Source organism: Jatropha curcas, chromosome 3 (assembly GCF_041381405.1).
Source record: "Jatropha curcas cultivar XTBG-Jc1 chromosome 3, XTBG_Jcur_1.0, whole genome shotgun sequence".
NCBI lineage: Eukaryota > Viridiplantae > Streptophyta > Magnoliopsida > Malpighiales > Euphorbiaceae > Jatropha > Jatropha curcas.
In genome coordinates this window covers 6373060-6396006 of record NC_143153.1, presented here as the reverse complement: position 1 = coordinate 6396006, position 22947 = coordinate 6373060, and the positions used below count along the sequence as shown (strand labels likewise).

The 22947-nt window shown below is 29.2% G+C and overlaps 4 protein-coding genes across 4 annotated transcripts; 2 read left to right on the top strand and 2 right to left on the bottom strand.

Annotated features, from left to right (window-relative positions):
* The first annotated feature begins 337 nt into the window (after nt 1-337).
* Nucleotides 338-2402, top strand: LOC105640901 (PTB domain engulfment adapter). Its single transcript, XM_012225308.4, has 4 exons — nt 338-689; nt 893-977; nt 1675-1833; nt 1976-2402. Exons 1-4 carry the CDS (start codon nt 501-503, stop codon nt 2050-2052), a joined length of 510 nt encoding a protein of 169 aa, XP_012080698.1. The 5' UTR covers nt 338-500; the 3' UTR covers nt 2053-2402.
* Nucleotides 2403-5392: 2990 nt separating this feature from the next.
* Nucleotides 5393-11417, bottom strand: LOC105640917 (uncharacterized). Its single transcript, XM_012225324.4, has 2 exons — nt 10266-11417; nt 5393-6867 (listed from the first exon to the last, which is right to left on the bottom strand). The coding sequence occupies exons 1-2, from the start codon at nt 11400-11402 to the stop codon at nt 5617-5619; spliced, it is 2388 nt and encodes a 795-aa protein (XP_012080714.2). The 5' UTR covers nt 11403-11417; the 3' UTR covers nt 5393-5616.
* Nucleotides 11418-12107: 690 nt separating this feature from the next.
* Nucleotides 12108-13262, bottom strand: LOC105640918 (F-box protein At3g07870). The gene has a single exon (XM_012225325.4). It carries the CDS (start codon nt 13260-13262, stop codon nt 12108-12110), a length of 1155 nt encoding a protein of 384 aa, XP_012080715.1.
* A 6528-nt stretch (nt 13263-19790) lies between these two features.
* On the top strand, nt 19791-20540 carry LOC105640903 (uncharacterized). The gene has a single exon (XM_012225311.4). It carries the CDS (start codon nt 20002-20004, stop codon nt 20338-20340), a length of 339 nt encoding a protein of 112 aa, XP_012080701.1. The 5' UTR covers nt 19791-20001; the 3' UTR covers nt 20341-20540.
* Nucleotides 20541-22947: the final 2407 nt, after the last annotated feature.

The window sequence follows — 22947 nt, the reverse complement described above, 5'->3', positions numbered from 1 at the left end:
AGTTGTTAAATGAGTGTTTAAATAGTAATTTAATAATAAATACAAGGGATTAAATAAAAATAATGTATTAAAAATGAAAATTAAATTATCAAATATTATAGATTATTTAATTGTAATAATAACACTTTTAAATGGAATAATTAAATAATTTACTGGGCTAAACTTTTACTTTGGAATAATTTAATAATTTTGCCAAATAGTGCTATAATAGAAATATAATAATAATTTTGACCAAAATTCAGTAACTAAATAGTTAATTGCCTACATATTTTATTACCGCAGGAGAGGAGATATTTGTAATAACTTTAACTAACCGATCCATCAAAAGCCATCAAACCTAAGCCATCACAAGCCCATCTGCCCGTATGCTGAACCAAATTGAAAATAGACCACAAATAATCCAAAACCAGAAGAGAAATTAAATGGATGACATTTCAATTTCACTCTAGCTTCGATATCATTTAACGGTTGAATTTGATGCCCTTGAAGAGAAGAAGAAGATGGCTTCTTTGTTGGCAAAATCAACATTGACAAGAGGCAAAGATGAAGTGTATGTCGCTGCAGTGCCCTTAAGAGCCACAAAAGGAGCACCTCAGCTTCTCATGTCTGCTGCTTATTCTCTCAATTTCTGGGATTTGCAGCATTTCATGGTTATTATTAAATCCCATTCACCACCTTCCCCTTCTCAGGTTCTTTATCTCCTCACTGTTTTTATACTCTCTTACAAGATTTCTCTATCTGTTCTCAGTTTTCTTTAACCCCTTTGCTTGTAATTTTGTTAACACGGTCTTTGAATTTGCATAATTTGGTGATTTTATACCAAACAAGGTTGTTAGAATATGGTTTGCATTAGCAGAAGGTGAATTTCTAAGCAAATTTATTTTTATTGTAGGCCTTTCTAGTTTTTGATTTTCAGCCAAAAGATCCTGAAAATATATTTACAGCACTTGCAGTTCTATCTGGTAGAGCAGTGCCAGGTGAGGGTTGCTGCTACGTAGTTTGCACAAATTTTCACTGTTAGGCTAGATTTTATAAGCTGTAATGAAATGCAAACTAATCTAAATCATTCAGCAATTATCTCTATTTGTCACTACTTAATCATTCAGCTTAATAAACGTTCATTCAGATTCAGCATTCGAAATTCAGGCAAAACAGATGACCCCTTAGGCTAGATTTGATAAACTGGATTGAAAAGTAACATAATACATAAGTAAAAACATTTCTAATATAGTAGTTTCTTAGTTGTATTATATCGATCCCCTTATTTATTTATTTCTCTTGATGTGATATTAATATTATTGGACTTCTGAATCTTGCTAGAAGAACCGGCAGCAATTTCATTTCTAAAAGCTATTTTTCACTTAAAAAAAAAAAAAATTCAAGTGTATTGTAATCTGCATAGACTGGTTTTGTTAAATTCAAAATTAAGTAATGATTTTTTTTTTTTTTAATATGAAATGTCTCCTTGTCTAGATAATGATTCATTTTGTGTTTGTGTTTGATCTTGATATGACTGATTATGCCGCTCTGCTCTGCTTAGATGTTGCCTTACTGCAATGCAAAGCAAACCCATAAATTCATAATGCTCCAAAGATTTGATACCTTGCTATATTATAAATTTAAAATTAGAATCATAACTATGTTCATCTTGTTAATTATGAATTGTATATGAAGGAGCTGTTCTTACCCGGAAGTTGACAAAGCTTCCAAGAAGCAAATGCTGGTTAGTTGGATACACCCAAGTGGATGCTTTAAGTGTTGCAAATAAATTCAGCTACAACTGGGAAACGGATTTAAGAGTTGGCCGTCACGATTGTCGTGATTATACAAACGGTAATACTAATATTCATGTGAAATCAAGTTTTTCTTTTTTTTTTTCCCCCTGATTTCTTGGAAGATTAAGCACTCTTGAAATGAAATGCACCTCCTTAATAATGAATCTAGCCTCTTAAATTCTTCTTTTGTCAATTGGAAGGACTGGTGGAGTTTCTTACAGGAGAAAAAAGCGTGCTAGAGCGCCTGAGAAACACCTTCAGTGAGGCTGAGAAGTAAGAACATCTACTGAAAGCTGCCTGAACAATATTTGTCATACAAGAAATGTCAAGAACTATTAAGCTGGTTTTTAGTTAATCCTTTTTTGCTTGAGCAAGGGACACAAGCTTAAAATTCACTCTACCTGTTTAAGAACAATAATAGTCTATGTTTATAGGTTTATGTTTAGCTTCTGTACATGAAAGTTCTAAGTTGTTTTCACTTTCTTATGTCAACATGACTTGAAAGTTGTCAAGTGCTTCAGCTTGTAAAATAGAAACTTCTAGGAAGAAGCCTATAACTATATAAGTTGCAGTATTAAAGAAATTTCTGCTACTATTAATTCTTAAATCACAAGATTCTACTTGTCACTTTCTCTTCTTACTTGCTTATTTGATTCTCTGTTCAGTCTCTCCCTTTCCACAGTACCATTAACTTAATCTTAGATAGTATTTGAAAAAGCAATTTTAGAGTGTATTATTGTTCTAATAATATGTGATTTAGAATATTTTTAATATATATATACTTTTTCCCAATGGTAGCTCAAACAACAATGCAAACAGAAGCTTAATGCACACCTCTATCTTGTCATGGATGTTTTCAATATTGACGGTGATGACAAAATTGTGGTTAAAATGCAAATCAGGTGATTTAATTGGAAAAAAAAAAAAGTTTAGGGAGTGATATGAAGTTAGTCCCAAACTTTATGCTTTTATCCTTGAAATCAAGTACACTTAGTTATGTTTGATTTGATGTAATGTAATGTAATTAAAGATGTAATGCAATCGAAAATGTAATTTAATAGAATATAATCAAGATTCCATTATTATTACTATGTATAATAATATAATTGAGAAAATTTATGAAATTTAATGACCATTTTTTTTATATTTGTCTGTAAATATATAATGTAAGTAGTATACCATTAGCAATCACACCACCATCACTCCACCACCACCACCATCACTCCACCTCCACCACCAAGACAACTGCCACTGTACCACCACCACCACCACCACATCATTATTGATACAAAAGTTATATTTTACTCAAAAGTTATTAGCTATATTAAGCTATTAATGACCATTTAAATTTATAAATTTATTTGAACTAAAAAAATTAAAAGAAGGAAACCCAAAATAATAATATATATATATATATATATATATATATATATATATATATATATATATATATATATATATAAAACAAAATAAAAGTTAAAGTCGTTACAAATTAATTTTTTTTCATATATTTTTGTTAAATAAATTAAATTACAATATAAATTATGAGCATTTTGATATTTTTTGTGCTTTTTCATTCTATTCTTTCCATTCATATAATAAAATAAAAGAATAAAATATAATTTTTATTGAGTGTTGTATATTATACACTAAAATATAATTTTTATTATGTGATGGTAGAGTGAGGGTTGTGATGGTTGTGATTGAGGAGGTGACAATAGAGCATTAGTGGTGGCAGAGCGACGACGGTGGTGGCGGCGACAACTATTCTCATAAATTTTCACACCCCCAATATATTTTAATGGAAAGATTATCATTATGAATAGTATTCGTGAATAATATTTTAATAACACCAATATAAAAATCTCTCTCTCCAATTAAAAAAAATAAAAATAAAAACTTAAAGTACCAATGATAGTGGATGAAAGAACAAAGCATAGCAAGAAACACACTAGCGAGCTGTGTAAAATATCCGTTCAAGTTGAACTGAAAATCGAATCGATTCATTTCATTCGATTCAATCAACAGCTCAAAAATGATTCTATATTTTTAACTTATTCAGTTTAAATTGAAATTCTTAATGATTCGGCTCAGTTTGTAAAAACTAATCGATTAGTCTCAAAATCGATCTGAAATGATAAAAACGTATTAAAACTAGCTAAACCGACTAATTCGACGTAAATGATAATTTAGATTCATTTCTAATCATAAAAGTTCAATTTGATATTTTTAATCTTGATTCAATTCGGTTTGAACTAAACCGACCATTTGCTGACCCTGCTAATGACCAAGACACTAATTTTATTTTTCAATTGCTTTTGAACCTTTGTTTGGTCAAGTCTAGCCATCCTTTCCATCTTGCAACCAAACATGCTCAAAAAAATGTAAGTAGCTTGAGAAAAAGGAAGAGAGCATTGATTTATAATGTCCCATTGAAAGCAAAGTGCAAGTAAAGGAGATGTGAGTGTTCAACAAAACTCCTCCAAGCTTTTGGATGAGAAATGGGGAAAAATATCTTAATGTGCAAGTGGGTAAGTTTTGTTTCGATTCTTAAATTATGTATAACCCAAAATGTGGAAAGTTGAAACAAGAAAAGAAAAAAAATTTGCTTCATGATTGGAGGAAGAAAAAGAAGATAAAAGTGCAAAAAATATTAAAGCACAAGGCATGAGAGGATGGTTAGGCAAAGTAGAAATTAAAATAGGGAAAAGGTTTGTCAAAGCAAGGTTCTTTTAGGGGCTCCAAATAATTTTTAAAGAAAAGGAATTCCAATATTAAAAGGGAACCTTTGTGTATTGTGTTGCTAAGCCATTTGGAGCTTTCTTGATGCGTGGCTTTAAGATAGCTTTCTTGTGCAAATGTTTTATTTGGTTAAAAAGGCATAGCTAAAGGTGTTTCTTAATTTAGTTTTTTTTGTCATTGTTAGTATACAATTGTTATTGTGCTGGTGGGTTGGTTTGTGAAGAAAAATTAGCAATGCTTATGGCACTTTTTATTTATTTATTTTGGTGGGTGATGTGAGGTTCTCCATGTAATGGTCTATGAATCAAATACCATTTTCACTTGCCAACCCCAATATTATTTTTCTAATAATTAAGATATTTGGGTAAGATCAAACCCTCATAAAACAAATATATTACTATTTCAACATAATTGAGTCATGATGCTGAACATTTCTTTTTTGAAAAATAGGGTAATTTTTTGTTGCTAACTTCTGACTTTTTCCTTTCCATCTTCTCCATGATTTGTTTTCAAGAACAACTTTTTAATTGCTATTTGATGAAGTAACTTTTTAAGCAATACTGTTTTACATATTTATGGAATTTTGAAAAATTCAAAAGAGATAGATAGAGAGATAAAGAATTTTCAATATGTATAAACATAATGTTTATTTTTTATTATTCAAATGTGTCTACTAGTTTTAGACACCAAAATTACATTATATTTTGTTTAGTAATTAAATTTATTTCAATTATTTCTCCGTTGCCTCTCGCTTTTCCAAATTAATTTTTAATTCAAATTCGAGAAACATCATCAATTCACAAATATGCATTTATAGAAAAATCATCAATCTAGTTACCATAAGTAAATTTAAACCGTAATAACTTTGAACAAGATAATCAAATAAATAGAGAATTAAAATCTAGTTAATAATTAATAGATCATTTTTTTTCAACATATACAAAAAAAGAAGTAAATTGATTAAACATGCAAGCAACTTAATGTAATAAAACTACACAAATGAAGACATGAAACATAATAATATAAAATTTTTTTTTGATGATTTGAAGTATAAGAATCAACTCACTAATATGAACATCTTCTTTTTCTTCTCCTTCTTCTATGTATCAATCGATCGATCGATAGGATTATCAATCCAATTGAAGCTTCCAACATGAACAATTGTTTGAAACAATTTAGGTATTCCTTGTAATGAAAGATCCTTAAATTTTCCAAGATTTGGGTCATAAGAAACAAGAATTCGACTTTTATACTCCAACAAAACCTCTCCATTCTTTAAAACTCCTAAAACTCTAACAACTCTTCCCTTCAATGAGTTTTTCCAAATCTTTAAAAATGGCCTTTCAAGATTTTGCTTCAACCCTTTTGGCATGTAACTTCCAATGCTATATTCTTTAACCCAGGATTCTTTCACATTATACTCTTTCATTACCCATATCTCTATTCTTCCATAATTACAATAAACCCCAGCTGAGAGGCACCCTTTTAACACCACAAGATGATAATTCCGTTTACTCAGGCCACCGCATTCCGGCTTTTGAACCTCCTCGAATTTCTCATCCGCTAAATCAAATGAGATTATCCGCCGAACTGGATTGTACCTTCTAGGTCTACTTACCCAATGAAGTCTTCCACCAACTAAAGCCTCCGCCGGCCGGCGAACAAGCTGATAAGCTATTTTACCTAAACTCCGCCACTCACGGTCGCCGAGAGTTAAAATTTGAACTTCTGATTGTGTGTAAACAAGTCTCCGAGCACGAGGATAACCGCCGCCGCCGCCATGGCCATTTCTGTAGTAAATAATCTTTACTATTTTGTATTTATAGCTTCTGGGATCGTATCCGAACCCGAAAACCACTTCTTGGTCTAAATAGTTTAAAGATTTCGGTAACTCTAAGTAATTTCTTGAAAAAGGATTATAAATATAAACAGAATCATGATACAACGAGTCAACTAAACAAAGCAAACTATTACATGAGCCTACCACGTCGAATTCAGGCATTACAGGCCAAAACGGCGCGTTTAATCTCTTAACTTTGTCCTTCTCCTGGTCCGCAGCAAAATCTATAAAGTAAAGCTGGTTTCGGATAGGAAAATCGCAGTGAAGAACTAAACAAGGATCTTTCTTGATTGTACTAGAAAGATAATGAGAAACAAGATTAGGATCTTGGGTTAAGGTGCGCCAAGATTTGCATACGCATTTGAATTGTACTAACGAAGAGATGGGTAATCTAGAAAGAATATCATATACAATTTCATTTGGAAGATCTTCAAAATTGGCGTTGATCCTCCGCCGTTTTCCGCCGGACATGGTGGTGGTGGATGAGGAAAGAGAGAATTGAAATAAGGGTTAAGTTCAGAATTGGAGGAATATGTTGATAAACATAGTGGACTTTGAGTATTTGATAAGATCAAAATGAAAATGCAAAAAGAAAGTAGACGAAGACGAGAACTACAAGGAAATATTGGTGATGGATGGGATCCACCATTGGAAAAATTCTGAGAGAAAAGAAAACAAAATAAATAAATAAATAAATAAAAGAAAGAAAGAGAGACGAAGATGGGTTTCCCCTTCGGACAGAAAGATGAGAGAAGAAAATTGATGGAGCTAACAATCAACACCGTTCAATTTTCAGCACATAAGATACGTTTGATATATGCACAAAATGCAAAATTTATGAATCATATTCCTTGTCAATGGATACATCTCCCTATTGATAAGGACCCAGCAACGTTTTGTCTTCAATAACAACAAAAATCTAATTTAACAAGCAGTCTACCCTCTGTATAATATGTTTTTTTTTTTTTAAATTAATAATGTGATATTACTTGTTAATTTTATATTATATTTTATATTATAAATCTGTTTATGATTTTGTTTAGACTTTAGAATATATAATAATTATACTTTAAAAATAAAAATTTAGTTATGTTTGCTTATATGTCACTAAAAAATTTTACATTTTTTTATCTTTTTGGATAGTATAGTACACTGAATGTAACTTTTTTATATCCTATCAAAGATATATCATTAAAATCCTCTAAAAAAAAGAAAAATCATTTAAATCAATTGAAAATTAAATCACCAAAAATAAATTATATTTTTAATCAAACTTTATCTAAAAGGTCAAAACTAGAAAATTATCATAACATTAGTTTAAAAAATTAAATATATACGCATAACATTAGTTTTACATTTTATATCTAGACGAGAGATCAATTTTTTGTGGATCCGAAACAATTATATTTAAAATTCCTTTCTAAAATGTTAACTCTATGGTTCGATTATACAATCACCACTAGACCGGACTATGTTGGGGTATTTTTATTTTCTTTCTTGGTACAGGGAGCAGGATTACCATGCAAGGGAGGAGTTTTGGTTAAGGAGATACCAGGCATCATCCTTGTGAAAACTTTTATAGATAAGGGACCCACAAATTAAAAAAAGTCCAAAGATCCCAAAATAAAAAGTCATATGTGTTATATATATATATATATATATATTGTGTGGAAAGTACAAATGAAACAAAAGAAAGTAGACAAAGCCTAACCAAAGGCTACAAGTATGAAATATTAGGCCAGAAGATGCATACACATGGCCATGGCCATTTCATCATCATACAATTACATGTAATATTGACATAATCATAATGGTCCAAAAGGCATTGAATTAAAAATGAAATGTATGTGTCAAGACCATGTGATTGTCTTTAAAAGAAATTTCTGGGAAGAGTAGATTCCAATGCTTAACTAGTCAAGTTATTTCTTAATTGTCCTCTTCTCTCCATTTTCATTTCAATAAATTTAGCTAGAGTAGCTGAAGTTTAGAAACTTTAGTAGGAAATTCCAACCTTCAACTTCTCTTAAAAGTGGAAGAAGGTTTGAGCAAATTGAAATGTATATATCCATCTAATGGAGTTTTAATTAGTTCAGAATTGATAAATATTTTGTACATTTATCAAATTTCATTTACCGAAGGAAATTTATTATTGGCCAAATGTATAAATATACTCTTGTATTTTATGGCAAAACCCTCCTGTACTCTAAATTTTGTGAGTGAACTATTATGCCATCTGAAAGTTACGAATTTTGTTAACATTGCATTCCTCTCTGTACTATCAATTAACATTTTTTTTTTTGTGTGTTTTTAGCATTTATGTGCAAGATATTCACTTATTGTGTAGTTAGTATAATCTTTGAAACAATAATTTTCACATTTTTCAATTATTTAATAAGTGTTTAATTGATTTAATTTTAAATGTTTGAGTATTTAATAGAATAATTTTTACAAGTTGAAGCATTTTTAATTAGTTTAATTTTATAAATTGAATTGTTCAATGGATCAAACTAAAAGTTGAGGGTACCACAAAGTATTTTACGTAAAGTACAAAGGTAAATTTATGCATTGGCCATTTATTTTTCATAATGTATAAGCCGCTATGAAAAGATTTCTTAGAAAAACAAATAAAAAATGTAAATTTTTTATATGTTGAGTAAAAAAATCTATGTAGATTATTTTAATTAAAGAAATATATTAGAAAATTCAATTTTCTTAAATCATAAAATAAAATGAAATTGAAATTCAACCAAAATAATATATATAGAAATCCTAATCACATTTAAAAAATTAAAATTAAATAAAAATTTAGAAAATTAACTAAAATGAAATCAATTGGGATATAATTGGAAATTTCCCATAGTCACAAGGGAAGATATGAGTTTGCAAGGACACAAAAGTGTTATTGCAGTGCATGATCTTTTTAGATGCAATGAATATATAAAAAGAGGACAAAAGTGAAGCTTCATTATAAATTTACAGAATATTTTGTGTTTCACTAATAATTCAATAAAACAATGTATGCTTTCTTTATAGTTCATTTGACACTACCTTGCACAATTCAGTGAAACCTTTGTACATATTAAACCTAGCTATCTCTGCCTCTCATAGAGAATTCAAAGGACAATAGTTGAAGAAACTTGCAAATCTTGAAGATTGATACTGTTTAGTTCTTGACAGACAAGGTAGTGAAAAATGACCATTTCAAGGGTTTTTTCTTTTTTTTTTTTTTCAGTTACTTTTACTCTCTTTATAACAAAACAACCCATTTATAAATATTTTTCTAATTAAAGTAGATGTCATTATTCTCTTTAAACAATTTATTAAAAATTTAATAGCTGTAATCTTGTAGAAATATAGGATTAGGATAACTAGGATTATTTTTCCTTCTAGCACCCCCCTATAAAAGAAAGGAAAAAACAATCTGCTCTAGAAGAATGGAATTAATGGTCATGTCACATAGTGTATACAGTTCAATTCACATGCAAAACTGTTAGCCATTTCTAGTTGGGCCTCCATTGAATTCAACTTAGCTGGATCTACTTATTTATCACATAGATACGAACTTGCATGTGAAATTCTGGGGCTCAAATAGGGACCTTTAAAAAAAAAAAAAAAAAAAAAAAAGCCCATCTTTCTAGCAAGTACGCTTTCGACTTATCCACACGGCCGGAGAACGCGTACCATCCGGACCAATTTTGTTGGTATATACTTAGTAATCAAACACAAAATAAAATCTATTTTACCATTTATTCAATTTAATTATTGAACTTGTATATGGAAATTCGGAAGTGTAGAAGATGAAATTTCACAAATTATCCAACTATTATATACCAATTACCAATTGCATTACACAACTGCTAACAGATAATGCACAAATCCAATTTTACAAATACATTTTTCCATGTTCATAAATCAACTGGTGTGTCAATCCAGTTGAGGCTAGCTATATGAACAACTGCATTAAAAGACTCTGGCAAACATCGAATGCCAAGCTCTTTAAATGTCCCAGAATTTGGTTCATAAGAAACCAGAGATCTGCAATAATACTGTAGCAATATCTCACCATTACTAAGAACGCACAGAACTCTAGCTTGTGAAAAATTCTGTATAGACTGTTCTGGATGGTAATACAGATCTCTTGGTATGGAAGCTCCAATACTGAATTCTTTGATCCAAGACTCCTTCACTCCATATTCTTTCATAACCCAAATGTAAAGGCTTCTAAAGCCTTGATTAACTGCCGAAAGACAACCTTTTAGAATCACTAGACGGGAACAATGCCTTCCAAAAGATTCACGACTAGGAACTGGAACCTCTCGAAATTTTTCATCTTCTAGGTCAAAGGAGATGAGCGTACGAAGTGATTGATATCTATGTCGACAAGTTAACCAGTGAAGTCTTCCATTGACCAGAACTCCCGATGACATTCCAAGAAGTTGGTAAGATGTTTTCCCTTTGATTCTCCAGTTCAAGCTTCCATTTCCAAGAGTTAGAACTTGAACCTCTGATTCCGGTAAAAGGTATCTTCTTAATTGCGGATTGTCGACTTCTCCATCTTCTTTCTTGTAATAAACAATCCTGACAACCTTATATTCTTTTGTTTTTGGATGGAAACCAAATCCTAATGCGACTCTTTTTGGTGTTTGAAATTGTTTTGCTTCGGGAAGCTTTATGTAATACCTAGTAAAAGGACTGTATATATAACATTCATCTTTATAAAGTGAATGCCATAAGCATAGTAAGCCATTACAGGATCCTACTATATCGAACTCCGAGATCATAGGTATATGAATTCTAGTCGTTGTTTCAATGCTTCCATGATCAGAAAAATGGAGAGAGTAGAGATGGTTTTCGATTGGCAAGTCATAGTGCAAGATAAGACATGGGTTAGTAGTCTTAACCATGCGAGAGAAATGCATAGTAGCAAGAAGTGGGTCTTGTGCTAAGCTACGCCAAGAAAGACATACTGACTTGACATGGATTAGAGATGTTATTGGTAGTCTTGATAGTATGTTTAGTGCAATCTCGCGTGGGAGGCTGTCCATGGTTGTTGCTTCTTGATGGATCTTCTTGAATCCTGATCCTGTTGTTATATTTGACTCTGCAGAAACTTCCTCCATGATTAGAGGCTCAGTTTAGAAGACACATGTAATGAAAAGCGATAGACATAAAGACAAAGTAGCTAATACAAACCAAAGAAAATAGGAGGCAACGGATTTTACAAGGAAGCCTAAAATAAAATAATCCTAATAGATAAATTTTGTTTAGCTTACAGAATATAAGAAAAAAAAAAGATATGAAAGCACCCAACAATTTAATCTATACAGTTCAAAACATGTCATAGAAGGGAAAAAAATTTAATCTATAAGAATTTTTTTTTAGTATTAAATAAGATTTTTTTATATTTAATGTATATGTAAATAGAAGGAAACACTTATCTATAACTTTTTTTTAATGGTTTTCATTATTTATTTGGTATATGGATAGTCCGCAAATATGAAAACCATGTATTGTCACTAAGTGAGCAACGATTTGATTCTTATAGATGGAGCAAATATGAAATAAGAGTGTTTTATCCTTAATGAATTGATTTAGACTAAGCAGAATTTAATTAAGTGGAAGATTCTAAAAACTATGGTTAATAAATAAAAAATATAAATAAAACCCCTAACCGTGAAAAAAAAAAAAAAAAAAAAAAAAAAAAACATCAAACTCAACAACATCTTAAAAACACTTTTTTTTTCTTTGTTTCACAAATCAATTGGGGTATCAATCCAACACAGACTACCCATATGAACAACAACATTAAAACATTCTGGCAAACACTGAAAACTAAGCTCCTTAAATGTTCCAGAATTTGGGTTATAAGAAACTATAGATCTACCCTTATATTCCAACAATATCTCACCATTTCTAAGAGAGCATAAAACTCTAGCTTTTGACAAACTTAAATTGAAGGATCCATTAAAATATGGCTCATCCAACCATTTCAATGGCAAGTGACTTTTTATTACAAATTCTTTGGTCCAAGAATCCTGCACTCCATATTCTTTCATAACCCAAACGCCAAGTTGTCCATAACCTCGAACAACTGCAGAAAGACAGCCTCTTAGAATCACAAGATGTGAACAGAATATAGCAAATCTTCTGTCGTTAGGACTTGGAATCTCTTTGAATTTCTCGTCTCTCAGGTCAAAAGAGATCAGCTGGCGAGGTGCTTGGTGTCTGAGTTGGTCAGTTAACCAATGAAGTCTTCCATTGATTAAAACTTGGGATTGCGATTGTATTCCAAGTTGAAAAGATCTATTCCCTATACTTCTCCAAGTGACACTCCCATTTCCAAGACTTAAAACTTGAACCTCTGATTCCGGTAATAAAGAGTATCTTCGTAATTGCAAATTGTCGACTTCTTCATCTTCTTTCTTGTAGTAAACAATCCTGACAACTTTATACTCTTTTGTTATTTCATGGAAACCAAATCCTAATACGACTCTTTTTTGTGTTTGAAACTGTTCTGGTTTAGGCAGCTTTGTGTAATGCCTACTAAAAGGATTGTATATATAACATTCATCTTTATAAAGTGAATGCCATAAGCATAGTAAGCCATTACAGGATCCTACTATAGCCAACTCCGAGATCATAGGTATATGAATTCTAGTCGGTGTTTCAATGCTTCCATGATCAGAAAAATGGAGAGTGTAGAGATGGTTTTGGATTGGCAAGTCATAGTGCAAGATAAGACATGGGTTAGCAGTTCTATCCATGCGAGAGAAATGCAGAGGAGCAAGAAGTGGGTCTTGCGCTAAGCTACGCCAAGAACGACATACTGACTTGACATGGATTAAAGATGTTATTGTTAATCTTGATAGAATGTTTAAGGCAATCTCTCTTGGGAGGCTGTCCATTGTTGAATCTTAATTCTTCCCTCTGCAAAAATTAATCTCTCTCCATGTTTACAAGTATATCAAATGGGATATAGATAGATTAAAAATAAGTTGCTGATAAGATAATGCATGTCTTTTATTTTATTATTAAGAAATATAACAAGTAGATGAAAATGAAACCAATTATTAAAAAATATGCATACTCCAAAACATGTCATAACTGTAGAAAGAGATGTTTTTGGAATTCAATTCCAGGCCAATTCGGAGAATCTAATATTATTAGATACCATAAGAACAAATTAAGGTAACAACAATATTGTTGTGTAGTTTAATATAAAAAATTAATGATAGATAAATACGTCAATTTTTTATGCCTTTCTTACAAACTCACATATACTAAATTCATGATATTCCTTTTCATCCTGTTTCTTTATTTTATTTTATTTTTTTAATAATTTTAGATTTGTGATCATTTGTAAAAAATATTGGATTTAATCTCTAAAAGCTGTCATAATTGATAGATTTGGATTGTTTGTTCATGGTACCTTTTTAGTGGGATTGTGTTTTTGATTTATTGTATTTTCTCTATTTTCATAGAGTTATTCCCATTGTTGAAAAATTTTTATATTTGTTTTTGATTTCTTCTATGTTGGCAATTTAAAATATATATCATTGATTTTTTATGGTTGGAGACCTCGTATCATCAAATTCGAATAATTTTTTTTATCAATGAAATTCAGTAGTGTGACTTGTTCCTCTCTTAATATTTGATATTTTAGATTCTTCTACGAGTGTGAGGTGTAGCAATTTTTCAAAAGAATAAATTATGAAAAATTTCTTATTATCCTATTTAAAAAAGGACAAATTTTTATCTAGAAAAATCTTCCGACAATATCATTAATTTTCCTCTAGAAGTATCATAATATACTCATATTACATTATTTAGTAATGAATTACCAACTTTCCTAAAAAATACTGATATTATTAATTTCAACTTAATTAATGTGTAAATTAAAAGAAAATAATAAAAAAATTAGAAAAATATGTTGATGCCAGGTCAGCATTTTGTCTATATATGAAAGAAATAAAGTATTTTGAAGTTATTTCCAAAGGTCTCCTTCTCATGTAAAAGGCCCATAATCAAAAAGAGGCTTTTACTGTTAATACATGTGTTGGTAGACCCACAATGCAAAAGAGGCCTAAAATGTAAATTTGATAAGAGAAGAATGCAAATCACAAAATGGGCTCACCACCACCATTTTTATGTCATTTTCACTCTCACAACTTCTATTGTAGGTTTAGGTCTTTCTTTGTCAAGTCCCTTTCATAATTTGAGTTAATGGGTAGGTGAAATTCTACTTGCCTTTCAATCCCAATTTTAGAAGATTCTCCATGTTTCTAGTTAATTACAGGTAATCCACTCAAAAAAGAACTTACAAATGTTGGTATGCAAATTCATGATTTTCCACAAGTTCTTACTATTTTTTGAAAAAATTATTCTGAGGAATACTTTCTTTTTCTTGAAAATGAAGTTGATTAATAATAATATCAAGAATTACAAATATTCATAGGACCGACGTAGAACTTTACTATTATTAGCTAATAGAGTTTGTCGATTTTTTAATGAAATAAAAGAATTCATATTCTTTTAAACAATGAAACTAAAATTAAAAAATATAATATTAGATTTTTTCACTTGGAGTTGATCTTCACAAAAGATATAAATTTTTATAGCAGCAATAAGTTCATTAATTGATTTGAACGACAAAATAATATATTCTCTGGATATTCTATACTAGATTGCTTTTCTAAGAATTTTTAACATATTACGAACACATATCAGTTTTCGCCACTACGCGTCAATAGTAACAATGAAGGAACAAGCCGCACTATAAAACTCTATTGATCGAAAATCTAAATATGTAAATCAAGATCTAAATTATCCAACCAAATAAAGTGAAATATCATATTTTTATAATTAATAAACCATCACAAAGAAGGAACCAAAAAACTCTAAATATAGAGATAAAGTAACTGTAACAAAATAAATAAATAAAAAACAGATTTGTTATAAGAAAAATAAATCTAAGTTTATTAATGTGAATACAAAATTAAAAATAAAAGAAGGTGAAGCAAAAGAGAGAGTAGAATGTAGGGACTACCGCCGATAAACAGTGGCAGCTCTAAATTAAAATTAGAGTTAGAAGACTTTCTAAGAAATAATTTTAGACTAATTTTTATACATTAAGACTAAAGAGTCCACTTAATTTAAAACTGGTTTGTTATTTTTGATAGATGGTAACTAATAGTTGATGGGTAACGATTATTGTTGAGATATTAAATATTTTTTGTGGACATAATTTGATTTTGAGATAACATATAATTAGGACTTTAAATTATATTTAAATTAACATTTAAGTCTCTTTAAGTTTGATAAATAATTATGACGTTTCTCATTTATACTTCATCTCATTATTCTCTTCAAAAAATATATTTTTTTGGATGGAATATATTCCTCTAAAAATAAAAATAGAAAAACCAACACAAAAAAATTGGCTTGAATTTCCTTTAATAATGTTCAATTGTGTTGTAGAATTAGAACTTACAACTCAGTGGAAAACGAGTCCCGCAAGGTGACTTTTTGGGTAAAAAAAAAAAAAACGTTAATGTCTTTGAATAAACACAATTTGATTGAATATTAATAACAGATTGAAAATAAAAATTTTACAACTCAAGAATTTAGAATGTCTAAGACAAATATAATATTGTTATGAAATAAAATTCATTAAATAATTTCATTACAAGAAAACCAAAATGCAAAAACAAAATAATAAAAATAAAAAACAAATTCATGCTTAAAAGGTTATAGATTAATAAATTCACAAATATATATATATTAAATAGAAAAATAAAGTAAAACAAGAAGAAAGGAACTTCCACTAACCAATATACATTGTTGGTGGTAGTCTAAAAGATGAAACTTCGAGAAAAAAAAAAAAGAAGGAAAAGAGAGAAGGCGGCAGACTTTTTTTTTTTTTAATTGAATGTCCCTCATTTTGATTTATTAATTAATTACATTAGAATTAGACACTCAGCAATAATATGACCTCACATGTTTATATCTAATTTTGATTAATCTGATAAATAGAATTATGGGACATGACATTACGTTGAAGACGCTGGACTTTGACTTTCATTTGCTCGTCAACCAATAGCACTGAGCACTAACGTAAGTACAATAATAGCAGTGCAGTGTTCTGTAAGATAATGATTTTTATATTATAAAATTATAAATCCAATCATATTCATAGTCCAGTGGTGCACTAATGATTCTCAGCCATACATCTTCACTAAAAATTGAAAGATAATATAGACAAATCACAATTATTCTATTATATATAATATTAAAATAACGTTGTAAGTGTTTTTTCAGGTGTCCAATTGATGCACTTAAACTCAAAAATCTGAACTCGAGACCGACTCATTTAAAAATAGTAAAACTGGAGCTTGAATTGATAACAATTAGTCAAAATTGAGCTCAAAATTTATTAAACTAAAATAACGTTGTTTTAATGTAAATTTAACTATTTTTAGCTTATTGAGTTAACTCGTGAATTCGCTCTATAAAACTAACTCGCGAGCTAATGAGCTAATTTAGAGGTTAGTTTAGTAAATTTATATGTCCGGACGAGCTCAAGTGAATTTTTACTGAGATGAATCTCAAATAGTTAATGTCATGTATAGATCCACGTAAAAAGTTAGGCAACCTAGGGTTTGTTTGTTTCTTTGAAAATGGAAAAAAAAATGATCCTAGTAATATAGAAGTAACACATGGTGTATGGTATATTTTTGGTTATATGTTGTAATTAATGTCCGTGGGTATGTAGGGATGCATGTGCAAGTTGATATCAGGTTGGAGGCAAATTGAAGTGGAGCAAGTTTCATGATACCATGGGTCTCCATCACAAAAGCAATATACACAATTTATGGGCCCTTTTATGTTTAATTAGTGTACAAAATAGCACTCTAGTTTGAATTATTATTTAAAAAAAAATCTTTAATTTTACAAGAAATTTAGAAGCATCTGCATAATAATTTTTGTAAGACCTAATTTTTTGAGAGTATATGTAATGGATTTCGTAAGTACATTCTAATAGATTAATCTTTGTTTTGAGAATTTTATATATAATATTTTAGGAAGAGGGTAATTATTACATGACAAATTTAGTTTTTGTGTTCCCTCAAATGCTCCAAGGATGGAGTCCGTAGGTCCATTATGACAAGGGTGTCACAGAATTGAGTGGGTGAAAGAAAATGTGCCAATACACAGTACATCGATCGGATATATAAGCATATCTTGAAAGAGTAGTTGTGCTTACCTATTTTAAGGTGTGCTTACATTTTCTATGTAGGATCAATTACAATATGTAACTAATTCAACATTAGCATCTAATTAGACCTATTCACTAATAAATTGTGTGGTAAGAATCATCTTACGTGTAAATTAAATTTTTTAATCTATACCCCCATTTCAATTTCTATATATATATATATATATATATATATATATATATATATATATATATATATATATATATATATATATATATAGTTCTTTTCCAAAAAAAAATTATAAAAAAGTTATAGGTGGAGTAAATTGTAGTTTTAAATTAATATTTAGTATTTTACTATTTAATTAGTATTTTTTTTTTTACCTATTTAGTAAAATTTCTTTATTTTTGATATATTTTCAATCTTCATTGATTTTAGTATTTTTCCAATGCAGGTTAAATGTTTTTATTACATGTAAATTCTGTTTGGATGGAGGTATTTTTTTGAAGGAATTAAAATAATGGTGGAAATTAATTGTGAAAAACAATTTTAACATGTTTGGAAAAGAAGGAAAAACAACGAAGGAAGGAAAAATTAATTTATTTTCCTCCCTATCTCACATAAATAGAACCTCTCCATTTGGGAGAGAAAATAACGGTGGAATGTTGAAGTTTCTCCAATTTTTATGCAATTTCCCAAATACTCAAACTACTTTTAACTAAATATTGAAGTGAGGTTAAAATAGTAATATATCAATATTAACAATTTTTTCCTCTAAAAGTTTGGCTTTTCCAAACAAAGGAAAATAAATTTATTTTCTTTCCTTCATTATTCTCTTTCATTATCCAACACAAGGGTGGAAAATAACAATGGAAAGAAAAATAAAAATTCATCATTATTTTGATTCATCTTCTTTCCAAATAAAGCGGTGATGTTATATCTTTTTTATATATATATGACTAGGATGTGAAATTTTCTTAGGGCTGCAACGTGTGCTTCTCAAGGATCGAGCTTGTATTCTTACCTTTATGGAGGATTTAGATCGCTTAGCACTCCAACAACACTCATACATATGTAATGTTATGTCTTTTTTATTCATAATTGAAGACTAATATAATCTTTTCTATCAAATATTATGATTGTGTTCAGTAACAATTTTTTAAGTAGTGTTTAAACAAAACATTAAACGCTATTTTTTATAATTTTCTGTATCATAACATTTGAACTAGTTTTGAGAGGTTAAAGTAACATTTTATAAAAGGTTAATCCTGCTAGGTTTAACTTTTAGCATTTTATTAAAAGCTACTCAAATAGTTACTAGTTACCGAAATAATTAAACGTTACTAAAACAATTAATAGCTACAAAAATAGCTAATTTTACCGAACATGTCCTATATTTAAGTTTCGATATTTGAAACTTGATATTATTTTCAAAGCACATAGTCAAGTGTTACTCTTATTTTTCATTTCCACGTTGTGTCAAAAAAAATTTTTAATACAATACAATAATGAAAATTAACTTAAAAATTGAACTTATATTATTTTATTAATAATTGATAAAACTCGATTGATTGTTTAGAGATATATAATTTGATGACTTAGCATTTAAACCTATTTGCTATAACGATTTGAATTAATAAAGAAAATTATGAGTGGAGTAAGGTGTAACTTTAAGAATTTTGGCTCTCCCTAACCCAAAACCGCCTCATACATTGTAAAATTTGGGACATAGAATGAGTTAGACACCTAAAGCATTCTCACGTACAATACTAAACATAGTGATTTTATTAACTACATACTTTTCTATATAATTAGGCAGCATTGTCGGCATGTTGGCATGGATAGACCCCACAATTATGGCACAGAAATTAAATAATAAAAATAAAAACAATATATATCTACAATATAAGAGTTTAAGAAAAAAGAAATAATTATACAGTAGAACAGTAATATCGTGTCACTATTATAAATTGAAATAGCTATTCAACAAAAATAAAATATATGTGCAAAAACTGAAATATTTAAATTAAAAGAAAAATACGATATATCTGTTCATTATCTTTTCAGTTTTATTAATTATTTTTCTATTTTTATTATTGTTAATTTTAATTCATTACATCTCGTCGGTTGTTTTTATTAAATTATTATTTCAACTCATAGAGATGACATATGAAGGTGACTTGGTATCATACCGTGTATATATAATTACTCCTTAAAAGGCACCCACAAAACCCGTGTGATAAACACTAGCACTAACAACACCACCACCAAACAAGTTGCCATTATCAAAAAGCCAGCTATCTTCATCTTCAAAAGCTTCCTTAATTTGCTCTTACAAGTAATCTAAGAAACCTAAAACCCACCACTTATCGACATATTCCGGCAAGAATAAATTACTTTCGATCACTCCAAACAAGGAACAAGAGATATGTGGCGCAGCGTGGCAAGAATAAGAAGAAACATGCATAACTTAAGGAAAAGCCCAAGAGTAGCAGATGAAAGCATGTTTGGAGGCATGAATATAAATAACGGAACAGAGTTTCCGATAATCTTTGCTCGGGAAACCGCTGGTAGACAGAGAATCGGGTTTTCTGCAATATTTAGGATTGTTCTTGCTCCATTTTCGCTTCTTTCTTGCTTCTCATCACAGCCTCATGCCAATGGTGTTGATGGTCTTTGGGTCTCTGGTAGACATGAGTTTGCTCAAATCTCAGAGATGAATCATCTTATGGTAAATGATAGTATGCGTTATGCAATCTTGATGTAGAAATTTAATCTTTATATTTAAAATATATATATATATATATATATATATATATATTAAATATAAAGATTAAATATAAATATATTTTTAATTTTAGAGAGGAAAGGTTGATGCAAATTTTGTTGTACAAGGTACGTATTACTCGTTGGTATGGAGATATAAAAATATATTTTAAAGAATTAATGGCCTTTTTTTTATTATTATTGTAAGTGTGATCCATGTAAATTTGTGTTTCTTTTCTTTTCTTTTTCTTTTTCATGCACATATTTATCAATTATAACTAATTTTATGTATGAAAAAACTGTTTTCAATTTTCAATTTTCTTTTTAATTTTTTATTATGTCCAAAATTTTTAATAAAAGGAAAGCAATTGAGTATCTAAGGTTTTAATTTCTAAACCCTTTTCTTTCTTGTATTATATGAAATATACTTATTTATAATTAAATCTAAATTTTAATGTTCTAATTTTTTATATTATAAGACAGAGATCCGATTATAAGTTTATATTCAAATTAGTAATAATATGCATCTGGAGATAGATATGAATAACATTAGTATTCTAATAAGTAATATTCATGCATTGAGAATTAAAAAAAAAAAAACCATTAGTTCTTGTTGAGCTCTAAAAGTAAGTAGTGAGTGGGACTTTAATACAATGAATAAAGTAATAATAATACTAAATTGAGGAAAATATCAAAAACAAAAGAGAGACTCAAATTATTGGGTATTTTTTTGTTTTCCTACATATTTTAGTTTTGGGGGGGAATGTATCATTGTTGTAAAGTGATAAGTTAGAAGAGAAAAGGAAAGTAGAAACAACAAACATTCCATTTCAATGGATGTAGCCAGAGAGATAATAATTAATCAACAAGATTAATTTAAATTTCAAATCTTACAGGTCCTAATGACCCTACTCTGTTATTTGCAAAATAATATTTAGTTAGGTCTTGTCATTAACAAAGGAAAAGCATGATTCTTTGGGGGAAAAAATCACTTTAATTATTTTTTTTGTTTCGTAATATCAAGATATGAGAATAAATTCCATATTATAAAGCCTAAGAGCCTCTGCTTTATGAAACACCAGCAATCGCCTATACCATATGAATGATTCCATGACATGAAGTATGATATGTCATAAAGATATGCCTTGTTTGATTTTAAATATTAATATTTGTCTTATTTTTCAAATTATTTTAGGTTTTGGTTATTTATATGTATTTTTTTTAATTGTCACTTAGCTTCATCCCAAAAGGAAATTTCAGCACAAATGATAAAATTTGAGATTATCAAATTGAGGTTACAACTACAAACAATCTTACTTGCTGCGCTGGATTTTATTAAATATAAACTTAACTCGTTTAGAGTTTATAATTAAAAAAATAAATCCATTTAAAACAAGAATCAGCTATATCAATTAATTGTTCATATATTTACCATAAGCAACATATTATTCCTATATGTAGTAAATTATTCATCAAATAGTAGACATTCTTGCTTCCGCAAAGTGCAAAGTAATAGTAAATTTAAGATTCCATTCATTTCTTCGCGCTAAAAAAAAAAGGGCATTTTTTTGTACCCTAACAAGCTCACTATAAATATTCTGAAAAAAAGCTATACCGACTGAAAACATGGCATTTGTTACAAATTCATACCAATCCACACTTCAATTAAATTAGAAGTGGAGATGTGAAGTCCTGACTTAATAGTCAAAATAAAGATTTTTTACCTCCGAGTTTGAATCGTACTCTCATCCCTCTTTAATTTGTAATCTCATTAAAAAATACTAAATCTATCACATAAGTAATTAAGAAATGTTGCATTCAAATAAAAAAAATCAACGTATTGATTGAAAAATATTAAATTTCTTATGAGGTAATAGATAAATGTTGTAATTAAATATAGAGAAATCAACACGTACTTACAATTTTGAAAAAAAAAAGATCAGCTGTATAATTGTCCATATATTTGCCATAAATAACATGTTATGTCTTTATGTAGTAAACTATCCATTAAATAATGACACTCTTCTTTCTACAAAGTGCAAAGCAATAGCAAATCTAAGACTCCATTTATTTCTTGACAGTATAAATATATATATATATATATATATTGTTAGTATAAATAAAGAGATCATATACTCATACATGATATGTAAAGTGAGAAAGCCGAATACCTACCTCTTGTAGCATAGCGGATGAACAACCTCTAACCTCGCGTTACCAATTTGTTGACCGTAGGAGCAATTACGATCAAACGAATTGCTCCTGTTGCTCACAGTCTAAAAGCCCTATTGTCTCTTGTAGAGATGGGAGAGCAGTTAGATTTTCTTGAGGGTATCTATTTGTTTTTGCTTTTTGTGTCTTTGTAAAAAAGAGAGCATGTTCTCCTTTTTTCTTAAATTTAGTTGAATTACCGTAGGTTGAAAGAAACTAACTAAAACACAAACTCTCTAAAATATATCCAACTAGGATATTTAAACTTATGTAAATACACATAATAATAATTAAACATATTAATTATTATCACGTATTATTAATGGACCCGAGTTAAAAAGGCTAGTCATGGGCGTACCCATAACTGTCCATTAATTCCAACATATATATATTTATA

Coding starts and splice junctions, on each gene's coding strand:
- LOC105640901 (XM_012225308.4), top strand. CDS start 501: ATGGCTTCTTTGTTGGCAAAATCAACATTGACAAGAGGCAAAGATGAA. Junction 978..1,674: donor ATCTGGTAGAGCAGTGCCAG/GTGAGGGTTGCT, acceptor TTGTATATGAAG/GAGCTGTTCTTACCCGGAAG. Junction 1,834..1,975: donor TTGTCGTGATTATACAAACG/GTAATACTAATA, acceptor GTCAATTGGAAG/GACTGGTGGAGTTTCTTACA.
- LOC105640917 (XM_012225324.4), bottom strand. CDS start 11,402: ATGGACAGCCTCCCACGCGAGATTGCACTAAACATACTATCAAGACTA. Junction 6,868..10,265: donor TTGACACACCAGTTGATTTA/TGAACATGGAAA, acceptor TTCTGAACTTAA/CCCTTATTTCAATTCTCTCT.
- LOC105640918 (XM_012225325.4), bottom strand. CDS start 13,262: ATGGACAGCCTCCCAAGAGAGATTGCCTTAAACATTCTATCAAGATTA.
- LOC105640903 (XM_012225311.4), top strand. CDS start 20,002: ATGTGGCGCAGCGTGGCAAGAATAAGAAGAAACATGCATAACTTAAGG.